Source organism: Microcaecilia unicolor, chromosome 7, assembly GCF_901765095.1.
Source record: "Microcaecilia unicolor chromosome 7, aMicUni1.1, whole genome shotgun sequence".
In the NCBI taxonomy this organism is placed as follows: Eukaryota; Metazoa; Chordata; class Amphibia; order Gymnophiona; family Siphonopidae; genus Microcaecilia; species Microcaecilia unicolor.
In genome coordinates, this window is record NC_044037.1 from 274,417,796 (window position 1) to 274,441,562 (window position 23,767).

Here is a 23,767-nt window from a genome sequence, read left to right on the forward strand (position 1 = left end):
AGAATAGTTGAGCAGCAAAGGACTTCACGTCATTTGGTCCATCTTTTCTTTTTTTTTTTTTTGTTTTGGTCTTTTTTTCTTTGTTTTTTTGGGTCCATCTTTTCTGTGGTTCCTATTTCTCTAACTTCCAGTCCTGGAAATTGTGCCCACCTACCCCCTGCCTTAGCTTAGTTGTATTGTTTTCCAGTGCTTGACTGACCTGACTGGTTTTCCCTTAATGCCAGCTCATAAAATGCTAGAAAATTTGGTTTTTAATTGACTTCCATTTGGTTTATCTCCCTCCCTCCCTTTTTAAGGAATACATCCATCGTGTTGGTAGGACAGCCAGAGGCCTTAATGGTAGAGGGCATGCTTTGCTGATACTAAGGCCCGAAGAATTGGGATTCCTTCGCTACCTGAAGCAATCCAGAGTAAGGAAGGAGCTTCTTTTGGAAAGGGGGTGGGGAGGTGAATGATCATTAGTTTAATGTTTTATTTATTTTAAGACTTTTAACTTGCAGTGCTCTTAGTAAACACTATTTTAGAAAGTTTTTTTTTCTTATGCTTTTACATATCATTCAATTTGCTGTCTGTGTTTTTAGAAAACTAAAAAGTATTTTACTTTTCTCACAGGTACCATTGAGTGAATTTGAATTTTCCTGGAATAAAATTTCTGACATTCAGTCGCAGGTATGACTGTTTTATGCCTAATTGCAAGATTTTTATTTAAAAGCCATTTTTAGTACATTTGTAGAAGTAAGAAGAGCAGATCACATATAAAAGATAAAATCATTTATTCTTAGCAAGGAAAGATCTTGCATAAAAGCAACCCAGCGTGGCCACGTTTCACCCACCAGTAGGCTGTGTCAGGTGTAACTAATTCATTAATATTCACTCATTAAAAACACAAATATAAATAAAAAGAAAATACATTCAGAAATCTGTACATACCCAATGGAGATCAAATGAACACACACAAAACGTCTGGCCCACTTATGAAACAAGTAATAAGAGAAGTAGAAATGACTCTGAGGAGGTTTTTGACCCCCCCCCCCCCCCCATATCTCTCTCTCTCCACATTACACCACCAAGGAGTAATATCAATCCATTGGGTTTTTCTATTAGAAAAACTATAGACAGAGAAATCCAGTACCAAAAACCAGAGAGATTGAGATTCAACAATTATGGAATAAGAGGGAGGGTCTACCAGAATGGAAGAACTAATCAGAACAGGGCATTCAACAGCTGGAACGGTTTCCTTCCTTTGGTAGAAGATGGCATATAGGGAAAATATTTAAACTGTCAGATAGAAAATTGAACAGTAAACAAATTGCAGTCCTAGAAAAAGGAGTGTCATTTGCCCCTACACCATGTTATAATGCATTCAATATCAGGGTGGATCTTTTTAACAAGGAAATTGAAAATAATTGATTACACTGATTTGTGTGTTGTAAACATGATAGTAGATGGATGCTACCTGGTATCATGTAATGCAAACCTATGAAAGTCTAGTTTTTAAATGACACAGGCAAATTAGAGGATAGAAAAAGAAGGATCTTTTCTAACACATCCGAAGAACAATAAGCTATTGAATCATTAAGAAAATACCTGAATATTGTCATTAAACAAGCAGATAAGAGCAGGGTTGTAACTATAATGAACAGGAAGGATTATATTCCTGAAATTGAGAAACAGCTTAATGACAATACCTTCCATCAAGCATTGTCTGGTGATCACACGTTAATTAAAAAAACAAACATATTGATTAAACAAGTAGACAAGTAGGATTTATCACTGATAGGATTATCAACTTTCAACAAATACTATCATTCCTATTATTTACACACTTCCAGAGATTCATAAATCTATTACATCTCTAGATGGTAGACCAATTGTGTCTGGTATAGGGTTTATCCTTGAACAATTGCTCATTTTCACTGATAAATTTTTGAGACCCATGATAACCACATATTCCGTCATACACAATAGACTTATCTCATATTACTATTAATATCTTAGAGGGCGTGAAATATGAAAACATCCTAGTGACAATGGACATCGAGTTTCTATAGACCAATATTCCCTAAACTGAAGTATTGAGTATCCTCATGTGATTTCTGTAAAACAGTTCCCACAGAATTTATTATTGAATTAGCCAGTATAACTGTAAAAGAAAATTATTTTGTGTCTGAGGGCACATTTGTATAAGCAAATCAAGGGAACGGCAGTGGGAGCCTCAGTGGCTCCATCCATTGCAAATCTTTATGTAACAGAATTTGAGAATAAATTCCCGGCTGACCATATTTTTAAAGAGCAACTTGTTCAATGGAAAAGATATGTTGTTGATGTCCTTAAATGCTTTCTTATTCTTTTTTTCAATCCCATGCATGCCTTTCTTGACTCCCTCCTTTTGATAATGACCATTTGCTTTTTGGTTCTTCCCCATCCTGTTCCACATATTTGTACAGCAGGTTTCAACTAGTCTAGCTTAAAATCCTGATTTTGAGACCCCTAGAATTTATTTTTAAATGTCAAAAAATGTATTAATTTCAACACTTGCTCAACATCTGCTATGCATTTCCTCTTCTTGACAAACTAGCACATTATGTTAGGATTATTTTTAATACCAGAAGTGTGTGAAAACTCATCTAATAGATTAGTGGGTACATATGGAGGGGCATAATCTAACGCGAACGCCCATCTCCATGGGCGTCTATCTCCGAGAACGGGTACGTGAAGTGGCGGGACAAACCGTATTTTTGAAAAAAAATGGGCGTCCATCTTTTTTCCGATAATACGGTTTGTGCCAGCCAAATGCATCGGATTTGTGCGGATTTGAGCTGGGCGGTATCGTTTTTCAGCGATAATGGAAACCGAAGGCGCCAGGATTCGTAGTGCACTGGTCCCCCTCACATGCCAGGACACCAACTGGGCACCCTAGGGGGCACTTGTAACAATTAAAAAAACAAAGCAAACTACCTCTAAAGTCCATAGCTCCATTCCCTTGGGTGCTGAGCCCCCCAAAACCCACTCGCCCATCTCTCCTTGGCCGATAAACACACCCCAGTCCTGCCTTCACCACGCCTCCGGCATGCCCCCGTCAACTTTGGCCGTTTCCGTGACAGATTGCAGTTGAAGACGCCCAAAATCGGCTTTCAATTATACAGATTTGGACCCCCATCTCCCGATTTGGGTCGAAATATGGGTGTCTTTCTCTTTCGAAAATAAGCTGGATAGACATACTAAAGAAACTGGGTAAGAAACCTCATTTACTGTGAATATATGCATGCAGCTAACACTCATTTATGTACTCTGACGGTTCAGTTGCTTTGATGGCACAACAGTTAGTCTACCTGGGCTGTGCACAATGTCAGCCCAGTAAGTTACAATCTCTCCAGAACACAGCCATCAGGCTACTTCGTGTCTCCCTTATTCTAGAAGCACCATTTTCTTCCTGTGGATAAACTGATAACCTTTCAAACTCTCTTACTCTTGGCTTTAAAGCCCTCAGAATCAGCCTTCTTATCTCACTAGCCTCACCATTCATTATTCCCCAGTACGCCTTCTCCACCCTATAAATGATAACAATCTATGTCTTCCTGGCTCCAGGCTCTCTCAATTGGAATCTACTAGATATTGTGTTTTTTTTTCGTCGCTGCTCCTTTTCAGTGGTACTGTATTCCCTCTCCTATACGGTCCGAACTTTTTCAAGAAATTGAAATCTGCACAGGCATTTGACCCCACCTAGACTAAGATTTTTCCACAATTTCTCACCACCTCTCCATTCCCCAACTCCCGTCCTTAACCTCTTTCCTATGTATATCTAAATCTTTTCTTCCTCTCTCGGTTTGAGTGGCTGTCTCCTATTTCAAATTGTAGTTATTTTCGGTTTCTGACCTGCTGTTAATTTTTATAATTGTACACCACTATGATCTGCCAGTTAGTTAATGGTGGTATAGTAAATCCTAATAGTGTATCTATACGCCAAACTGGTAAAGAAACAAGCCTTAGGAAAGTATTACATTCAGGACATCCATACGAGCGGTGATTCTCCTCTACAGTGTTCGAGGAGACAGCTTGCATTCTTCCTGCCAGATAACTGTCAAGCCATCCAGTGGTTTAAGCTTTGTGAGCCAGCAGCTCCTGCAAATCACAGGGATTAGACAGCGTTATGGCTGGAGTGTATCTGGTGGGGAGAAAAGTGTTGACAGCCTCCCACACAACTTAAAGGGAACATTTCGCACAAGACTACTTGTTTTATTTTTGTAGTTTGTCTTATAATGCTTCTTGGGCGTTCTGACTGTATGACACACTATCTAGATTAGTCAACAGTGCTGCAGAGGTCCATGCTATTTGTTGCTGTCTGGTGGTTCTCAGCTAGTTCCCACGCTGTCTAGTTCTTGCTGGATTACTGTGACTTTCAAGGTTCAGCATACGCAGATTTTTATTGGTAGCTGAAGTTGAGCTGTATTCAGACATATAAGGTTGTTCCCTGTGCCTAGAGGGTTTAGTATCTAAAATTATACTGAAGAGAGGGTGAAGTTATGTGCCAGAGTCACAAGGAGTGTCTGGGGGATTTGAACCCTGGTATCCCTGACTGAGCCTGCTGCTGTTACCCCTAGGTTATTCCATTCCTCTACAGCAAGAACTGTAGGCTCATTAATTATACTCTACTACTACTACTACTATTTAACATTTCTATAGCGCTACAAGGCATACGCAGCGCTGTACACCATACACAAAAAAGACAGTCCCTGCTCAAAGAGCTTACAATCTTGATAAGACAGGTAAACAGAACAATTAAGGGTAAGGGAATAAATAGGTGAGGATAAAGGACAAGGCATATGAGTAGAGGTTAGGAGTTAAAAGCAATGGCAAAGAGGTGGGCCTTAAGTTTGGACTTGAAAACGGTCAAAGAAGGGGGCTAGACGCACAGGCTCTAGAAGTCTATTCCAGGCGTGAGGTGCAGCAAGACAAAAGGAACGGAGTCTAGAATTAGCAGTAGAGGAGAAGGGGACGGATAAGAGAGATTTACCTACAGAACAGAGTACCCGAAGGGGGGGGGCGTAGGGAGAGACGAGAGCGGAGAGGTACTGGGGAGCAGCAGAGTGAATACATTTATAGGTTAATAAGATAAGCTTGAACTGAATACGGAAACGGGATTGGGAGCCAGTGAAGCCGGAGGAGTGGCCTAGGCAGCTCCTTGTGATTCTGGGCAAGTCACTTAACCCTCCATTGCCTGCTGCATTGAGCCTGCCATGAGTGGGAAAGCACAGGGTACAAATGTAACTAAAATAAAAATAAATAAACTTAAGGAGGGGGACGAGCAGTTCTGCAGAAACCAGAAACCATGGTTGTATTAAAATATTCATGGTTATCTATAAAACTGTGTAGCAGTGGAGCATACAAGTTGAATCTACTCTGTTTTTATTTTGGTTTGGGGGTTTTGTTTTGTTTTTTAATCCCATGCTTTGCCAGGTTTGCCAAATGTGTATATTCTAAAAATAAATTCAGATATTTGTGGCTTATATTCATAATGAAAGTAAAATGCTAAGTACAAGCACTGGATCTTTTATTTTCCAGTCTAGTGGCTGGCTCAGTCTTGGAAGGTCTTAGGGCCCTGTTCACAAAGCATGCCTGGGACCAACAGAAGACCACCTTTAAGATAGACTGGCGTGGGGGGGGAGCAAATGCCAAACCCCAAAGCGGAGGAGGGGGAATGAGCTACAGACCCACAAGCAGAACTTACAGGGCCATTGGTGGAGTGTTTTAGTGGTTAGGGTGGTGGACTTTGGTCCTGGGGAACTGAGGAACTGAGTTCGATTCCCGGCCCAGGCAGCTCCTTGTGACTCTGGGCAAGTCACTTAACCCTCCATTGCTGCCGCATTGAGCCTACCATGAGTGGGGAAAAAGTGCGGGGTACAAATAAAAAAATAATAATAATTGGTGGAAACTATGGCCGAGACGCTGAGCTCCAGCAGCCTTGAGAAGAGCTTGGGGATGGGAGGGAGATTCAGCTCTTTAGGGAAGGGGATGGGATTTGATATACCACCTTTCTGTGGTTACAAACTTATTTATACCTGGGGCAGTGGAGGTTTAGGTGGCTTGCCCAGAGTTATGAGGAGCTGCAGTGGGAAATACATACGTACCTTTTAATTGTGCGACTAACTGCAATTAAAAAATTTTATCGAATTGCAGCCCTACCTTTTTTTTTTTCCTTTTCTTTTTTTCTTAAAGATTGTAGCTTACCTATCATCATGAAGAGAAGTTACGTAAATTACAAAAAGTTGTCTCTTTTTAAACTAGCATTGATATAGGCTGTTTATCCATTTTAAGTTTCTAGAAATGTGAGTGGAGTGGAGGAGTGGCCTAGTGGTTAGGGTGGTGGACTTTGGTCCTGGGGAACTGAGTTCAATTCCCACTTCAGGCACAGGCAGCTCCTTGTGACTCTGGGCAAGTCACTTAACCCTCCATTGCCCCATGTAAGCCGCATTGAGCCTGCCATGAGTGGGAAAGCGCAGGGTACAAATGTAACAAAAATAAAATAGATACTATTGGAGATTCTACATGGAATGTTGCTTCTATTGGAGATTCTACATGAAATGTTGCTTCTATTGGAGATTCTACATGAAATGTTGCTATTCCACTAGCAACATTCCATGTAGAAAGCTGCGCAGGCTTCTGTTTCTGTGAGTCTGACGTCCTGCACGTACGTGCAGGACGTCAGACTCACAGAAGCAGAAGCCTGCGCGGCAACATTGGTGATCTGCAAGGGCCGACTTCTACATGGAATGTTGCTAGTGGAATAGCAACATTCCATGTAGAATCTCAAATAGTAGCAACAGTGGAGGAGTGGCCTAGTGGTTAGGGTGTTGGATTTTGGTCCTGAGGAACTGAGTTCGATTCCCACTTCAGGCACAGGTAGCTCCTTGTGACTCTGGGCAAGTCACTTAACCCTCCATTGCCCCATGTAAGCCGCATTGAGCCTGCCATGAGTGGGAAAGCGCAGGGTACAAATGTAACAAAAATAAAATAGATACTATTGGAGATTCTACATGGAATGTTGCTTCTATTGGAGATTCTACATGAAATGTTGCTTCTATTGGAGATTCTACATGAAATGTTGCTATTCCACTAGCAACATTCCATGTAGAAAGCTGCGCAGGCTTCTGTTTCTGTGAGTCTGACGTCCTGCACGTACGTGCAGGACGTCAGACTCACAGAAGCAGAAGCCTGCGCGGCCACATTGGTGATCTGCAAGGGCCGACTTCTACATGGAATGTTGCTAGTGGAATAGCAACATTCCATGTAGAATCTCAAATAGTAGCAACAGTGGAGGAGTGGCCTAGTGGTTAGGGTGTTGGATTTTGGTCCTGAGGAACTGAGTTCGATTCCCACTTCAGGCACAGGCAGCTCCTTGTGACTCTGGGCAAGTCACTTAACCCTCCATTGCCCCATGTAAGCCACATTGAGCCTGCCATGAGTGGGAAGGTGCAGGGTACAAATGTAACAAAAAAAAAAATACCTTGCCATATTTTTTCAAGTGTCTCCTTTAATACGAAGGTTAGCCAGCATTTTAAATGCCACGATCTTGGTCAAAGATTGTCCACCTCATATTCAAAGTGATTTAAAGGGCCGAGAGAGGCTCCTGGCTGTTTAAATAAATCATTTGTCCGTTGCTAACTGCAAATATTCGCCATTAGCACTTAAGCAAAAAAAACGGCTAATCAGTGGACATTCCGGGAGCATAAGATAACATCATAAAAAGCAGTCCTATCTTATGCGGTTAAGGGCTGAGTATTGCATTTGTGAATAAGTGTTAGCGGCCAACCTACAACTGAATGTTCCGTGCTGGTGCCCGGACATGGCCTGGCATTTGAGCATCTGGAAATACAGCCAGTGTCGGACATAAAAACACTGACCGCCACTGACTGAAAATCGTCTGGTGTAAATCTAAGTGCTGCTGTACTGTTGATCTGGGAGTAGTTTGTGCACAGAAGGCTTGTGGAACAGCAGGTGAAAATTGTGCAGCAAATATGAATGGACAGGAGATTGTTACAAATTGTTTTTATGATTGTTCTCTTGCATTTATTTTTCATTCATTCTGTGTATAATTCTTTTCCCATTGCCTGTACATTCTTCCTTAATCTGCAGTTTCCTGACATTGCTGTGTGGCCCCTTTTTCTGACCTATTTAATCTTTCTCTCTCTTGATTTCCACCTTTGTGTCTTTTATTTTATTTTCTTTCCTGTCCTTTCTCTTCTCAAACCCTTTGTAATAAATTTGTTTCCACACCACCTCCCCAAAATTTTTTTTTTTTTTTTTTTTAAGTGCTCTTCCTTGCAGAACTACACCAAGCTTTTGGGCACCAGCTAGAAGACCACACTGCCCTGAAATTAGATTTTGCAGGTTGTTCCCCCTTTCTGCCAGCAGGTGGAAGTGGTGGGAGTGCGGAGACCTGTAGAGCATTGGTGCTGTGCCAGCCCAAGTTTGCTTCACAGAAATCATTTTTCCTCTCTCCCTGCTGTTAGCCATTGTCAGTTTGTGCTCAGATCATCCAAGCACATTCAGTTACAGTGCAACTTGGCTGATTTACTAGCGATTATAACACATGGATTTTGAAAAATGGGTGAAGAGATCATAAATACCCATGATTACTGGCAGAGTGAGAAGAGAGGTTCTATAGTGGGTAAAAGTGAATATAAACGCCCCAGGTGAAGAACTTATAAGACATTGGAGCTTTTTCTTTCGGAGACCAGCTTTCTTTCTTTTCCAGCTAACCAACATTGCTGTACTGTGCTAAGGTAACCTTTTTCTTGTAAAAAGTGGCTTGCAGAATTTATCAGTATCTTTTAAATTTGATCACCATTATGAAACTGGAAAAATAGTACTGTGTATGTAAAGGTTTCAAGAAAAGTCCTTCTCAAAAAAACCTATACCTGGTGTACAGGTAATTAGGTTTCCTTAAAAGACTGAGCTTGTTATTCTGTTGTGAAAAATTACCATATTTTACACATATAACAAGCACATTCTGTGTGTTCTTGCAATCCATGCGACCTCCTCCCCCCCCCCCCCCCCCCCCCCCCAAACAGGCTTTTAATATGAGCACTCTGTATGGATTTATTTTTGCATGGCCTCCCCGCATTCCTCCACATCTCCTGTATTTCTCCCTCTCCCTTCCTCTTCTTCTCCCCCCCCCCTCCACCCCCCAAACAGTCCTTCTTGTGTCCTGCATCTCTCCCTGCAGTCTTCCTTACTTCATTGGTTTCTCCAATCCAGCTGCGATCCAGGCAGGCAGCATTGGGGGGGGGGGGGGGCTTTTTTCTGTGAAACCAAAGAAACTTGGTTAATGAGCAAATTCCATGATGTAACAGTCTAATCTTATATTTCAAAGTGTTGCTGCTCAGGGCTCGTGACTACAAAACAGAACCCTTTTTTTTTTTTTTTGTTACATTTGTACCCCGCGCTTTCCCACTCATGGCAGGCTCAATGCGGCTTACATTTTTCTTTTGCATGGGAAGAAAGACTGAATGTCTCAAGCCAGTGCAAAGGCAAACAGGATACTTTCCTATTCTTAGACTTCCTGTTCGATCATATGCTGAGACAATGTTACCAAATGGCATTTGTCATAGTGTTTACTCCCTGCAAGATAAAACTGTTTTGATTGTATTGGGGAAAAAAACTTTGTAATGGACACAAACATTTTAATTGAAAAACTGCTGTTTTTTGATACAATTTAATTTCTTGACCACTTTCATTTTCTGTTCTATATTAATCTTTTATGGTGTTTGTCTCTAGTTGGAGAAGCTGATCGAGAAGAATTATTACCTGCACAAGTCTGCCCAGGAAGCATACAAGGCATACATCAGGGCCTACGACTCCCATTCCCTCAAACAAATCTACAGCGTTAACACTTTGGACCTTGTCAAGGTTGCACTGTCATTCGGTTTCAAGGTGCCCCCGTTTGTTGATCTCAGTATCCTTTATCCAGTCGATACCCCTTACTTGCTTCTAGTTAAACCATTCTCCAGTCACGATTGTGAAAATTTTTTCGTGAAACAAAAATTGCTGAGTGTTCTGATTTTGGAAGGTCCGAAAGGTATAGGAATCCTTCAAAATGTAATGCAGGAGGGCCTGACTAGTGGTCTCAGTTGGTAAGTCTCAAATATTATTATGCAGAAGGCTTCTGATTGTTTATTTACTTATTTGCTGCATTTGTATCCTACATTTTCCCACCTATTTGCAGGCTCAATGTGGCTTACATTGTTCCGTCATGGCAATCGCCATTCCGGAGTGAGAGATACAAGTGGTGTTAAAGATCATGAGTGATATAGTAGATTAAGCAATCAAGTATAAAGAGTTCATATTCGGGTGGTATGGCGTTAAAGTTCATTCGTGGTAGAGTAGGCTTTGGTAGTCGGGTATAGAGAGTTAGATTTTATTCAGTTCAGGCTTGAGTTTCGTTGTCTGATAATTAGGATGGATCGTTGCGTTATGCCTTTTTGAACAGGCAGGTCTTCAGTGATTTCCGAAAGTTGGTTAGGTCGCGCATTTTTTTTCACGTCGAGTGGTAGTGCATTCCATAAATGCGCGCTTAATGTAGGAAAAGCTGGATGCGTGTGTTAATTTATATTTTAGTCCTTTGCAGCTGGGGAAATGGAGATTCAGGAATGTCCAAGTCAGGATTTGCACTGCCCGCGTCATCCAGGGCTAGGGATTCTGAAGAGGAGTCATAGATACTCCGAGCCAGGGCCTGTAGCTCTAAGAGTGAGAAGGGAACCGGGCTACATGGCCCCCAGCCCAGGATGGTTGTTGTGGTGACCCAACTTACTATTAGGCCAATGGAAAAAGACTGCATTAAAAGTTGGCTTTCACTTTTTACCACTATTTTACTTCTAAGCTAATATTTTTCTTTTGCATCTGATGTAACAAGATAACACAAAAAGCGGGGCAGTAGAAAGTTTGTGGTAATACAGAATTAAGTAAAAAAAATGGAAATAGTGCTAAAGCAGAAGTAAAGAATTAAAAAATTTTTAACTTCCATTTTGACACTGGAGATGAAATGGGTTAACTTTTGTTATCTAACTGTGCTTTGGATCCAGGGACCCTGAGACCCAGAATCCCAAATACTGGGAGATTCTTGTAGTAAATGTCGGCAAATATAAAGCAGCATGGCCCACCCAGTTTTCCCAGAAAGGCAGCAGCATTGTAGCCGTGTGAAGGTTAAATCTCCCTCCTCCTCCCCTTTGTCTTTAGGGTTCTAATTGGCAATCTGGTGCAGTCTGCCCCCCCCCCCCCCCCCCCCATGCCTCTTTTTTTTTTTTTTTTTTTTTTTTAATTCTTATTTGTTTTAGTGTGAGTGGAAATGCTCCATACTTGTATTCCATGTTCAATCTGGGAAGCTTGCTAGGTGCCCTTGGCCTGGATTGGCCGCTGGGCTCGATGGACCCTTGGTCTTTTCCCAGTGTGGCATTACTTATGTACTTATATAGGATACCTCTGTTTCTCTCATACCTTTTGGAATTCTGTCACTGTTTTTGACCCAACCAGTTCTCATGGAAGAACATTCCAGGCATTCATAAGACTAGCCAATAGCAGTTATTTCCTGATGTTGCTTTTAATTTTCACTTCTGGTAACTTCATTTTGTGTCATCTAGTTCTATATTCTCTCCATTTTTGGAAATGGTTGTTTTGTTCCTTAGTATCTTTTCAAAATGTAAATAAAAGTAAGAGAAAAAGAAGGTTGCTTTGGTTCTCAAAAGTAGTACTTTGAAAAGGTAAGGAACTACTACTACTGCGCCCCAGGGTCAGAACCGGTGAGCCGAGTGTAACAACGCGCTTGCCAGCTCTGAATGTGAATAGCATGCAAATGCATGCTAAACAGGGACATTTGTGTTCCTCCCAAGTGCTTGGAGCTGTGTGTTCCTAGCTTGAGGTTTCCACCTGTATCAGTTAATGGAAAATTAAAACTTCATATCTCCAGAAGTAAATAAAGTTTCATTTGCTATCAGAGAAGAAAAAAAAATTCCACTAACTTTCAGTGCAATTTGCCGCTATCTGTGCTATATTGGAAGTAATCGTACTGCACAGAGGTAAAACGGAAGTAAACTGCTGCAGTGAGCTTAGTAGGGTTGATTACATTGGCTGATATTGTGGAAGGGAGGGGATGAGGTGGAGAGATATAAATAAGGTGGGAAAAATCCTTGGATACTACAATGAGAATTTGTGGTGACAGGTTCCAACCTAGTTTTGATCGAGCTAGAAAGAAGAACTCGGGGGTCAAAAAAAAAAAAAAAAAGAGGAAATCTATGCAAGCATCAATGGTATGTCAACTGAAATAAGAAGTTGTGGGTTAGGATTCCAGATTCTCATCTTTACCTTCAGCAACTTGCGTCACCTCTTTGCTTTGGTTCATTTGACAGACTGAGTGGGTTTGAATACAGCTGGGTACTGCTCCCTTTAGAAGCCATCATTCACATGGCTTAATACACTGAAGTTGGAACTGGGTCATTCACACCACAGTCAACTGTACAGATTTGTCTGTAGTGTTCATAAAATGGTTATAAATGCTAATGGTTCCATTTCAAATGACAAAATTCTATTTTTTTTATTTACTCCCGGTTTAATCTGCAGGAATAGTTTTGTGCATCTTAACCTGATGTCTCCTGAATCTGATATTTTCAGTCTGTACTGCTGAAAATCATTGCATTAAAACAAACTGACACAGGGAAGGATGCTTTGAAAAGAAAAAAAAATTAGATGCTTTTTTTCCTTTGCTATTTTGACTTGCAGGGCAGAAATGTCTTCCGTGTGGATCTCATGATGGACTGCATAATTCACTGTCTTGTATTCTCCCAGATTTCCTTGACTGTTTCTTCACAGATGTACACAGCAGCAAAGGCCAGAAACTGCAAAAAAGAGGAGGTGGTGGAGGATTTGGCTACCAGAAATCCAAAAATGTACAGAAGTCGAGGATCTTCAAACACATCAACAAAAGCAAATCGGACAGGAGGCAGTTTTCTCGCTGACCTGACACCTGCTCTAAACAGGGCTGTTGATTTTTTATTTTTGTGGAAACAAACTTTTCATGGAAATACGATGTACTACACCAACGTAATTGTGGAGGGGGTCAGCTTTTTAACTACGAAAATGTTGAAATTATTCTTTATCGGTCAAAAATCCCTTGAAGTAACAGCATACCTGCTCATATTTAGTGGTGTCTTGATTCTGGGAGACACTACAAAGTTTCGACAAATAGCATCACCTATAGTTACATTTTTTTCAAAATTTGGTAAACTGGGTAGAAAAGTATTTAGAAATGTGAGGCACCAACCAAAAGTTTTAGGACCAAGAGAAACCATTTTCTTATCACAATCTATATATATAAAAGGCAACCCCAATGTTCTGAAGCCTCCATGGAAGTTGAGGCGCCCGAGATATCCGGTGTGCCCTGGAGTGTCTGCACCGCCCTCGCGTCAAAACGTCATGACGTCGAGGGCGGAGCTATAACACCCGAGGCCCGAAACGCCACAGGCACGGCCACGGAGGCGCAGCAAACAAAAAAAACCCTACCCACACACAGCGACGCGAACACCGAACAAGGCAAGTAGCTCGGAGGGAGGGGGCCCCTTGCTACAGCCCATTTCATTGCCCTCAGAAACGGGCATTTATTCCTAGTGTGCTAATAATGGTGGTGGTATATTTTCCTTCCCTATTGTTTGTTTATTTTAGCTCAGCCCCCCTCCCCCCTAAAAAAAGAGCAAATGAACTTTTTCCGTCTTTACCTTTTTTCCACCCCAGTCTCTTCATTCAGCTTCTCCCCACTCTCACTCTGGTGGCCCTATGGGGCCTTCTCTGGCTTGCAGCAGTATCTTGTCCTCCTGGTAACTGCATCTTCTGCTTCCACTGTCAAGCCCCGTGTCCTGTGGGCACTCCTTGTGGGCCCCGTGGCTACACAGGCTTCTACCTCTTCCCACACTATAGGTGTCATGTATTTTCTGCCCCAGGATCTCAAAATTGGTCCATAGCAGGGGCGTATCTGCGTGGGGCCACAGGGGCCTGGGCCCCCGCAGATTTCGCCCTGGCCCCCCTCCCGCCGCCAACCCTCCCCCACTAATGTTGTTTACCTTTGCTGGCGGGGGACCCCAACCCCCGCCAGCTGCCGAGGTCTTCAAAGTTCTTGTTCTTCGTCCTCCGTGGCCATGCTGTACGCTGCTGATTCGGAGTCTGTCTGACGTCGCACCACGTTGTACGTGCGTACAACGTGGTGCGACGTCAGACAGACTCCGAATCAGCAGCGTACAGCATGGCCACGGAGGAGGACGACGAACAAGAACTTTGAAGACCTCGGCGGCTGGCGGGGGTTGGGGTCCCCCGCCAGCTGAAGAATTATTTTTAAAAGCAGGCGGAAGCGGACCTCGGCTGGCGGGGGTTGGGGTCCCCGCCAGCAAAGGTAAACAACGTCAGCGGGGGAGGGTTGGCAGCGGGAGAGGAGGTGGAGAGAGTCGTTGGTGGCAGGGGGGGCTCTGGCAATGGCGGGGGGGGCTAAATGTGCCCCCTCCCTCTGGCCCTGGCCCCCCCTACTGCCAGAGTCCAGATACGCCCCTGGTCCATAGCGATATGTATTGTGCAGCGTGACCCAACAGCTGCCAGGCATGAAATGTGGATAGCCAGGGAGTCCGAATTGTTCCTTCACTGCCCAGTATTTTGCAAATAAGAGTTTGACTGTTAATGCATAAGTGATAGTTGGTTTGTGTCACGTGTTTTTCTCTCTTGTCCCAGACCTTTGTCTATATTTACATAGGTTCACAAAGTTACTGTGTAAACCTATGTGCTTTGAAAATGAGCCTCCATGTTAGATTAACAGTGACTATTGCAAACAAAGCTAATGGCTAAAGGTACTTAAATTCTGATCTCGCCGCTTCCTATAGCCAAAGACGTGTAAGCAAAGTGTCATTTCACAACATCAGCCAGTGTTTTTTAATATCATTCTTAAACCGATCTTAGTTTTCTGATTATTTGCATTCCAACTTTCAAAACAGGTCACCTCAATAAAGATACAATTTTGCAGATTTGTGTACAGATATATTAACCCTTCACAAATTCTTTCCAAGGTGTTGTACTGAGTGGTATATAAGAAACAAAAATACATAAAATGTTACCAATTTCAATTCCTTGCAAATTGGTTGATTGTGTTGTAAAATTTATTGAGGCAAATGCAATGAATGACCATTTATGAGTGTAACTTTCAGACATGTTTACATGGGTATATTTGTATTTGGCTACATAGCATTGCCACTTTGCTGAGTGGGTAAAAGAACATATGTTTGATGAAAGGGGTAGAGCAAGATTGGGGTTGGAAAAATATGGGCAGGTTTTTCATCTGTGTACCTGCTTGAAATCACAGCAGATGGGTGCAAAGTATCCTAATTGCCCTGCTGGCCTGAATATTAAAGGAAAATCTTCATGGACCATTTTCCTATGAAAATGAGCTTGCCAGGTTCCTGAGTACAGTGTACCCACAGGAAAGAAAATAGGGGGGGGGGGAACAGTAGAGAAAGCTGAAATCAAATTGCCATAATTTAATGAAGGTGATTTAGAGGCTGTAATATGAAGCTTGCATTTAATTCAGAATTGTAAGAAAAAGTGAATAGTTCATGTTTTCTTAAAATAGTTTGGGTTTCCTGTCATGTACATGAAAGTTCATAGATTTTAAGAGTTTCTGCCTGACCTCCTAGATGGCTGTCTTCACTCCCAGTTTCCTCTCTCCCTCTACCCCATGCAGATCTGAGATGTGTTCATAGAAAGTAGGCAGTGGTTACCAGTTTGTCTAATCATTACACTTTTCAGGGGTTTGGAAAGAGAGTTCCATGATTCTCAAAATGTCTTTAAGAGTATTGACTTTTCATTGTGTGCTCACTTTTGAGTGCCCTTGATGAAGACTTGATAAGCAAAACGTGAGTGATATATTATTCTGTAAAGGAAAGTAAGTGTCTATATTCCTTTATAGAATAGGTTCCTGGGAGCTTAGTTCTAGGTGCCTTCTATATAAATTGCTTTGATATGGTTTTGTTCCATCTGATCATTGCTTACAATCAAAGATCACTTAGGAGGTTAGTGATGTTGCTTTGCATTTATTTATTCATTTCTTAATTCTCACCAAGTCACAATTAAAATGTAATAAAACACAGTGCAACAACATTACAAAAATACATCATTTGTTTAAAGCAGCAAAGTAACAGCTGGCACACCCAAGGTGTTTACAAAGGAGTGCATAAAGGAACGTGATCTTTCCAGTTCACTTCTGTGGTCATTACACCATTTGCTGGTGACAGTTTAAAGATCCAGTTGGGAGTGGATCAGATCCAAGACGTAGGCAGAGCTCAGGCTCCTGCTTTCATACAGCTAAAGTGACTTGTGATTATAAAGTGCATTTTCTCAACAGCAATGCAGGTAGGTGAAGTTGCACCACTGACCCTTTAAAGCATGCTGTGAATACAGAATGTAGCTGTTAAAAAAAATTGTGGGTATCCAGCATAAAAATTAGGTGCACCACAAACTTGGATCCTTTTTTTTTTTTTTTTGAGACATTTTAACATTATAGTCTACAAAAAACTTGTATAGAAAGCTGAATAGGAAATACATCTTTAAATAATGTAAGGAAATTACATTCTTTTGAAATCTGGGGGGGGGGGGGAGGACTAAGTCATCTCAAGTACATAAATAGGGGGGAGCCAGTACCATCAGAGATACTTAAAAAAAGGAAAAACAAAGCTACCTGTAGATCACATAGGACAAATATACAGCTAATTACCACCAGCAGGAGATGCTTCTAAAAGATATCTAGTTGCCAAAAGGTTGGATATGAAGGATCCCAGAAAACATATTAGATTGATAAGTAATTAAACATTGACATGGGAACTTCAGATTGAAAGCAGCACCCAACTGAATTACCTCTGGTCTTAACAAAACTTGTTTTCTCCTCTTGAGTCTCTTAAGAGAGATCAGGAAAAACTTTCCCAAACATTCTTATATCTTATCTTATAACACACATTTCAGAACATAATCTCTGTCTCTAACATTTACAAAAGTTACTATCAAAACCATTCCAGAAAATTCTCCCTCTGCTCTGGCAAGTAATAAAAGCTTTAACTAAAGATAGAATATCTTACTATACAGCAAATGCAGTGTTTCCATGTAATAATGTGTAAACTAGGGCTGCACATTTAACGTATTAACATTATTAACGAGTTAAAAATGTAACTTGCATTAATAAATTGAATGTGATTAACTTATCTCTATCCTGCGCCCATAGTCTGGGTTCTCTGATTCTTCCAGCATTTCTCTGTACTCGTGCCCCCCTCCCCCTCCCCAGACCGGGGGGGGGGGGGATTTCAGGAGTAGTAAGCAGAGGTACTCAGCTGACAGGAGAAACTGGAAGAGAGAGATGTGGTGTTAGGTTCCATCTCATGCGTTAGCACCCAAGAAAAAAATCTAGGTGTTCATTGTAGACAATACACTGAAATCTGGCCAGTGTGTGGCAGTCTCCAAAAAAGCAAAATGCTAGGAATTATTAAGAAGGGAGGAGTGGCCTAGTGGTTAGGGTGGTGGACTTTGGTCCTGAAGAACTGAGTTTGATTCCCACTTCAGGCACAGGCAGCTCCTTATGACTCTGGGCAAGTCACTTAACCCTCCATTGCCCCATGTAAGCCGCATTGAGCCTGCCATGAGTGGGAAAGTGCAGGGTACAAATGTAATAAAAATGAATTATAATGCCTCTGTATTGCTCCATGGTGCACTTGGATTGAATTTGTTCAATTTTATATACCGCTTTATACCACGATCTCACCTTGAATATTGGGTACAACCACCCGCCCATCTCTCTGTTTTCTTCCCCCACTCATCACTGTTACCTTTCCCCATGAGACTGTCATTGTAATGCTTAACATGTGTATTCTGCTATGTCATCCTTTGCTCATTTTGGACCTGAAGAAGGAAGAAAGGTATCATTGTTTGTTACATTTGTACCCCGCGCTTTCCCACTCATGGCAGGCTTACATGGGGCAATGGAGGGTTAAGTGACTTGCCCAGAGTCACAAGGAGCTGCCTGTGCCTGAAGTGGGAATCAAACTCAGTTCCCCAGGACCAAAGTCCACCACCCTAACCACTAGGACACTCCTCCACTCCTCTTATTTTCTTTGTTTTTTTATTTCTGTTTCTTCTTTTCTGAAATACAAAATACCAATGAAGCCACTATGTGCAAAAATCTACCTTTTGACGGAATACTAATTAGGGGCCAGATTCTAGAGATCTGTGCCAAAGTCCAGGTGTATTCTATAACAACGTGCATAACTTAATTGTCTTAATCAGCGTTTTTAACAGCACTTAATGAGCACTAATTGGCCATTAGAATTTATATGCACAACTTGCTAAGCATATTCTCCTGCATGCAGTTCAAAAGGGGTGTGGCTATGAGCGAAGAAATGGGTGTTCCTAACTTTATACACATAGTTAATACACATACAGTGGTGGAAATAAGTATTTGATCCCTTGCTGATTTTGTAAGTTTGCCCACTGACAAAGACATGAGCAGCCCATAATTGAGGGTAGGTTATTGGTAACAGTGAGAGATAGCACATCACAAATTAAATCCGGAAAATCACATTGTGGAAAGTATATGAATTTATTTGCATTCTGCAGAGGGAAATAAGTATTTGATCCCCCACCAACCAGTAAGAGATCTGGCCCCTACAGACCAGGTAGATGCTCCAAATCAACTCGTTACCTGCATGACAGACAGCTGTCGGCAATGGTCACCTGTATGAAAGACACCTGTCCACAGACTCAGTGAATCAGTCAGACTCTAACCTCTACAAAAATGGCCAAGAGCAAGGAGCTGTCTAAGGATGTCCGGGACAAGATCATACACCTGCACAAGGCTGGAGTGGGCTACAAAACCATCAGTAAGACGCTGGGCGAGAAGGAGACAACTGTTGGTGCCATAGTAAGAAAATGAAGAAGTACAAAATGACTGTCAATCGACAAAGATCTGGGGCTCCACGCAAAATCTCACCTCGTGGGGTATCCTTGATCATGAGGAAGGTTAGAAATCAGCCTACAACTACAAGGGGGGAACTTGTCAATGATCTCAAGGCAGCTGGGACCACTGTCACCACGAAAACCATTGGTAACACATTACGACATAACGGATTGCAATCCTGCAGTGCCCGCAAGGTCCCCCTGCTCCGGAAGGCACATGTGACGGCCCGTCTGAAGTTTGCCAGTGAACACCTGGATGATGCCGAGAGTGATTGGGAGAAGGTGCTGTGGTCAGATGAGACAAAAATTGAGCTCTTTGGCATGAACTCAACTCGCCGTGTTTGGAGGAAGAGAAATGCTGCCTATGACCCAAAGAACACCGTCCCCACTGTCAAGCATGGAGGTGGAAATGTTATGTTTTGGGGGTGTTTCTCTGCTAAGGGCACAGGACTACTTCACCCGCATCAATGGGAGAATGGATGGGGCCATGTACCGTACAATTCTGAGTGACAACCTCCTTCCCTCCGCCAGGGCCTTAAAATGGGTCGTGGCTGGGTCTTCCAGCACGACAATGACCCAAAACATACAGCCAAGGCAACAAAGGAGTGGCTCAGGAAGAAGCACATTAGGGTCATGGAGTGGGCCTAGCCAGTCACCAGACCTTAATCCCATTGAAAACTTATGGAGGGAGCTGAAGCTGCGAGTTGCCAAGCGACAGCCCAGAACTCTTAATGATTTAGAGATGATCTGCAAAGAGGAGTGGACCAAATTCCTCCTGACATGTGTGCAAACCTCATCATCAACTACAGAAGACGTCTGACGCCTGTGCTTGCCAACAAGGGTTTTGCCACCAAGTATTAGGTCTTGTTTGCCAGAGGGATTAAATACTTATTTCCCTCTGCAGAATGCAAATAAATTCATATACTTTCCACAATGTGATTTTCCGGATTTAATTTGTGATGTGCTATCTCTCACTGTTACCAATAACCTACCCTTCAATTATGGGCTGCTCATGTCTTTGTCAGTGGGCAAACTTACAAAATCAGCAAGGGATCAAATACTTATTTCCACCACTGTAGTTATAGAATGTGGCCTAGTATGCATAAATCTATGTGCAGGGATTTAGGCTATATTTTTGTTGGCCTAAATGGGCACGCATAGATTTAGGTGCAAGGATTTCTGCCTAAGTGTATTCTATATACCGCGCCTAAATCTAGACTCCGCTTATAGAATATGCTCAGGCATAAATCTTTACCATGTGGATTTTTTAGGTGTCATATATAGAACCTGGTCTTATATAAATACTTGTGGTTTAAACTTACTAGTCTTAAAAATCATGGTTTTAGTGACAGCAGCCTCTAAGTAACCCCTGACTGTTCAGCCATTTGGTTCCACTTCCTAGGCCCTCTAACAGCAAGTTTCTCACAGCTTTTGGGATGGTTCTCACTTTTGGGATACATCAGTGCTGTCCTGAGAACTGTGGAGGTGGTGTGACTAGATGGGGCACGAGAAAGATGAGCGTAAAAATTGCTTCCTGTCATTTTTTTTTTTTTTTAGTTACATTTGTACCCCGCACTTTTTCCCACTCATGGCAGGCTCAATGCGGCAGGCAATGGAGGGTTAAGTGACTTGCCCAGAGTCACAAGGAGCTGCCTGTGGTGGGAATCAAACTCAGTTCCTCAGGACCAAAGTCCACCACCCTAACCACTAGGCCACTCCTCCAAGCTGAGAAATATTGTGTTTTCATGGTCTAGAGCAGAGGAGGGCAACCATGGTCCTCAAGGGTCGCAATGTAGTTGGGTTTTGCAGGTTTCCACGACTATGCATGAGATTGGTTTGCATACAATGGAAGCAGTACATGCAAATCAATCTCATGCATATTCATTGTGGAAATCTTGAAAACCCGACTGGCCCTCGAGGACAGTGGATGCCCACCCCTGCTCTAGAGCTGGATACATTCCCTGAAGTCCTGCAGAACTTGCCTGTCCCTCGCTATTGGCAGGACTGTAGGTGGAGGACTCCTGCTCAGCTGAAGGAACAGTACTTCCCATCTGTTTTCTCCCCTGCACTGGTTGTGGGATGGGGGCACGGGGTGCAATTCTAGCTTGGAGCGCTCCGGGGGATAGACAGCCAAAATTCTTAAGCTGCTCCCTACCTGAGACACTCTCCTGCTACAACACTAGCAGCAACCTCAGCTGCATTGCTTAGGGAACTTTTTACCTGAACAGGATTGACAAAGACATCTGCCACTTCATCAGACACATGCGTTAATAGCCCTCAAATGTTTATGCCTCAATAAATTGGTTGGTCTATAAGGTGCTGTATGCTTTTGGAATTATATTACACCACACTAGCATGGCTACCCCTTTTTAAAGTTTTTACCTGAAGAGAATGGGTTGTACAATAAGCCTGTGCATTTTATTTTCTGTATCGTCTCATGAGTAGCAAATGACACAAAGTCCTACAACCCCTTTCTCTCCTCAGCTCCATCTCCTCTATATTAATGATGTTCTGTCTCATGGTTGGATGAGCTGTGCTTTATGTCAGCAAGCTTGATCTGAATACTGAGAAGCACAAAAAGGTAGTATGGTTCATTAATGGGGGGAAATGGGTTGGCGGTGAAATCTGAATTTAATACTTTTTTTTAATGGTGAGTTGTAAGGAGAAACATGTAATTCTTCGTTCTCTACAATTCTGTTAGAATCATGATCTAAGTGTATTTCTGGTACAATGGTAGTATAGTGTTCACCTATTAGCTGATTTTCAAAAGTAAATTTGGGTTTGCTGGGGGCTGGTGAATGCATAATTTGTTCATTGTATATTTTCAAAACACATATATATATATTATCAGGCTTTTTAAATTGCAAACTGCCAGGCATTATCCATATAAATATTACAAATGTTAGATGGGGTTGGGGCAGTGGAAAAGCAGCTCTACAAATGAGCTGGCTAGTGGCAATATTCAGCCACAATCCACATAAGTTATCTAAAGAGTATTAGCACAGTCACCTGTAGGGGTGGTTCCTGGGTCACATCTGTTTACTGATGGGTTCATCTTAACTATTGTTGCAATCTGCCTTGGGAAGCCTGGTGTTATAAAGATTGGAAGTAAAATTAAACTCTCATTGGGGCACATGGAATCACATGTTTACCTTATGTCTCCTGTACAAATAGCTTATTCTGTTTTGAACATGTTTCAGGGACAAGTGGTTTTCATAAGTCAAAATAATAAAAATAAATATTTTCTTTCATGTAGATCTCTCATTTGTTTAAACATAACTAAATGGGATGCAGTCCATTGGTTTCTTATATTTTGTCCTTGTGATGACTTATACTATGCCAAAACTGGAAACAGTGAGACAGAAAGAATAATAGAATTCAATAACATCAAAACATATTAATTAACATAATTGTGTTCACATTTGGGTAATAACGGAGAAAATGCTGTTGAAAAATGACTTGAAAAATAAATAAATATATATCACGGAACTGGAAAATATTGACACATTTAGACTTGACTCTGGACTTCTGCATGACGTTAGCTCTGCCCTCAATACCCTCATTACCCTCATTATTGAATAGCTCTCTTTTAAATATTAGTAATAACATTGAGTGCATTTTTACAATATATCACTGCATTCCACAAAAGAAAAGGTGCAAGTTCCCACAAACCATCTTTCTGTTTTTATCTAGGCACAGGGAAAAAAAGATTTTAAATGCTCCCAAGCATAGGCGCCCGGTATCGAAGGCTTGGGCAGGCTAAGCCGCAGCGAGCCGGCTCCTCCCCCTCCCTCCGGATCTGGTCCCGTCCCTCACATTACTGATCTGACTCTTCGGACCTCAGCTGTCAGCGCTAACTCTCCCCCGCTGGCGCTGCCGGCGTTCGTACTTTAAAAATGGCCGCCGAGACTTCCAGAGGCGGCCTCGCGAGACCTGCTGAAGTCTTGGAGGCCGCCCTGTAAGTCTTGGTGGCCATTTTGAAACACGAACGCCGGCAGCGCCAGCGGGGGAGAGTTAGTGCTGATAGCTGAGGTCCGAAGAGTCAGATCGGTGTGAGGGACCGGATCCGGAGGGAGTGAGAATTCACCGTAGAACTCGGGAGGGGGTGGCAGGGGAGAGAAAGGAGTCGCAGGGCATTTGTGAGAGAAGGGTCGCTGGGTATAATGGGTGCATGCAGGGGAGGGGAGGAGGGTTGCTGTGTATGGGTGCTTGCAGGGGCAGAGAAGGGTCACTCACTGGACATGGGTGGATGGATGGGCAGGGGAGAGGAGGATCACTACTGGACATAGGTGCATGGAGGGCAGGGGAGAGGAGGGTTTGCTATGTATGGGTGCTTGCAGGGGGAGAGAAGGGTCACTGGACATGGGTGGATGGAGGGCAGGGGAGAGGAGGGGGAGAGAGAAGAAATGCTGGGCATGGATAGAGGGAAGGGAAGAGTGAGGAAGGAGATGAGAGGAGAAAAACTGCACATGGATGAAGAAAAGAGGCAGAAGCTGAGGACCAGAAATGAAGAAGAAAGGAGGAAAGAAATGGAAAGGAAGCCCTGGAAACGGAGTTAAGAGGACAGATAGCAGCAGCAGAATCGGATACTGGGCCAGCATGATCAGAAAAATAGTCACCAGACAACAAAGGTAGAAAAAAATCATTTTATTTTCATTATAGTGTTTGGAATATGTTCCACTTTGAGAATCAGGTGCTCAACATTAAAAGTTTATATTTATTTACTTATGTATGGCATTTTATCCCACAT

At 42.4% G+C, this 23,767-nt stretch overlaps 1 protein-coding gene across 1 annotated transcript in view; it reads left to right on the plus strand.

Annotated features, from left to right (window-relative positions):
• The window catches only part of DDX18 (DEAD-box helicase 18), a 37,359-nt gene extending 24,006 nt beyond the window's left edge, over nt 1-13,353 (plus strand). Inside the window, exons 11-14 of the mRNA XM_030209827.1 lie at nt 297-410; nt 613-669; nt 9,778-9,955; nt 12,862-13,353. Of these exons, the coding sequence (XP_030065687.1) occupies nt 297-410; nt 613-669; nt 9,778-9,955; nt 12,862-13,007 (495 nt within the window). The 3' untranslated portion in view covers nt 13,008-13,353. The remainder of the gene's footprint in view (nt 1-296; nt 411-612; nt 670-9,777; nt 9,956-12,861) is intronic.
• Nucleotides 13,354-23,767: the final 10,414 nt, after the last annotated feature.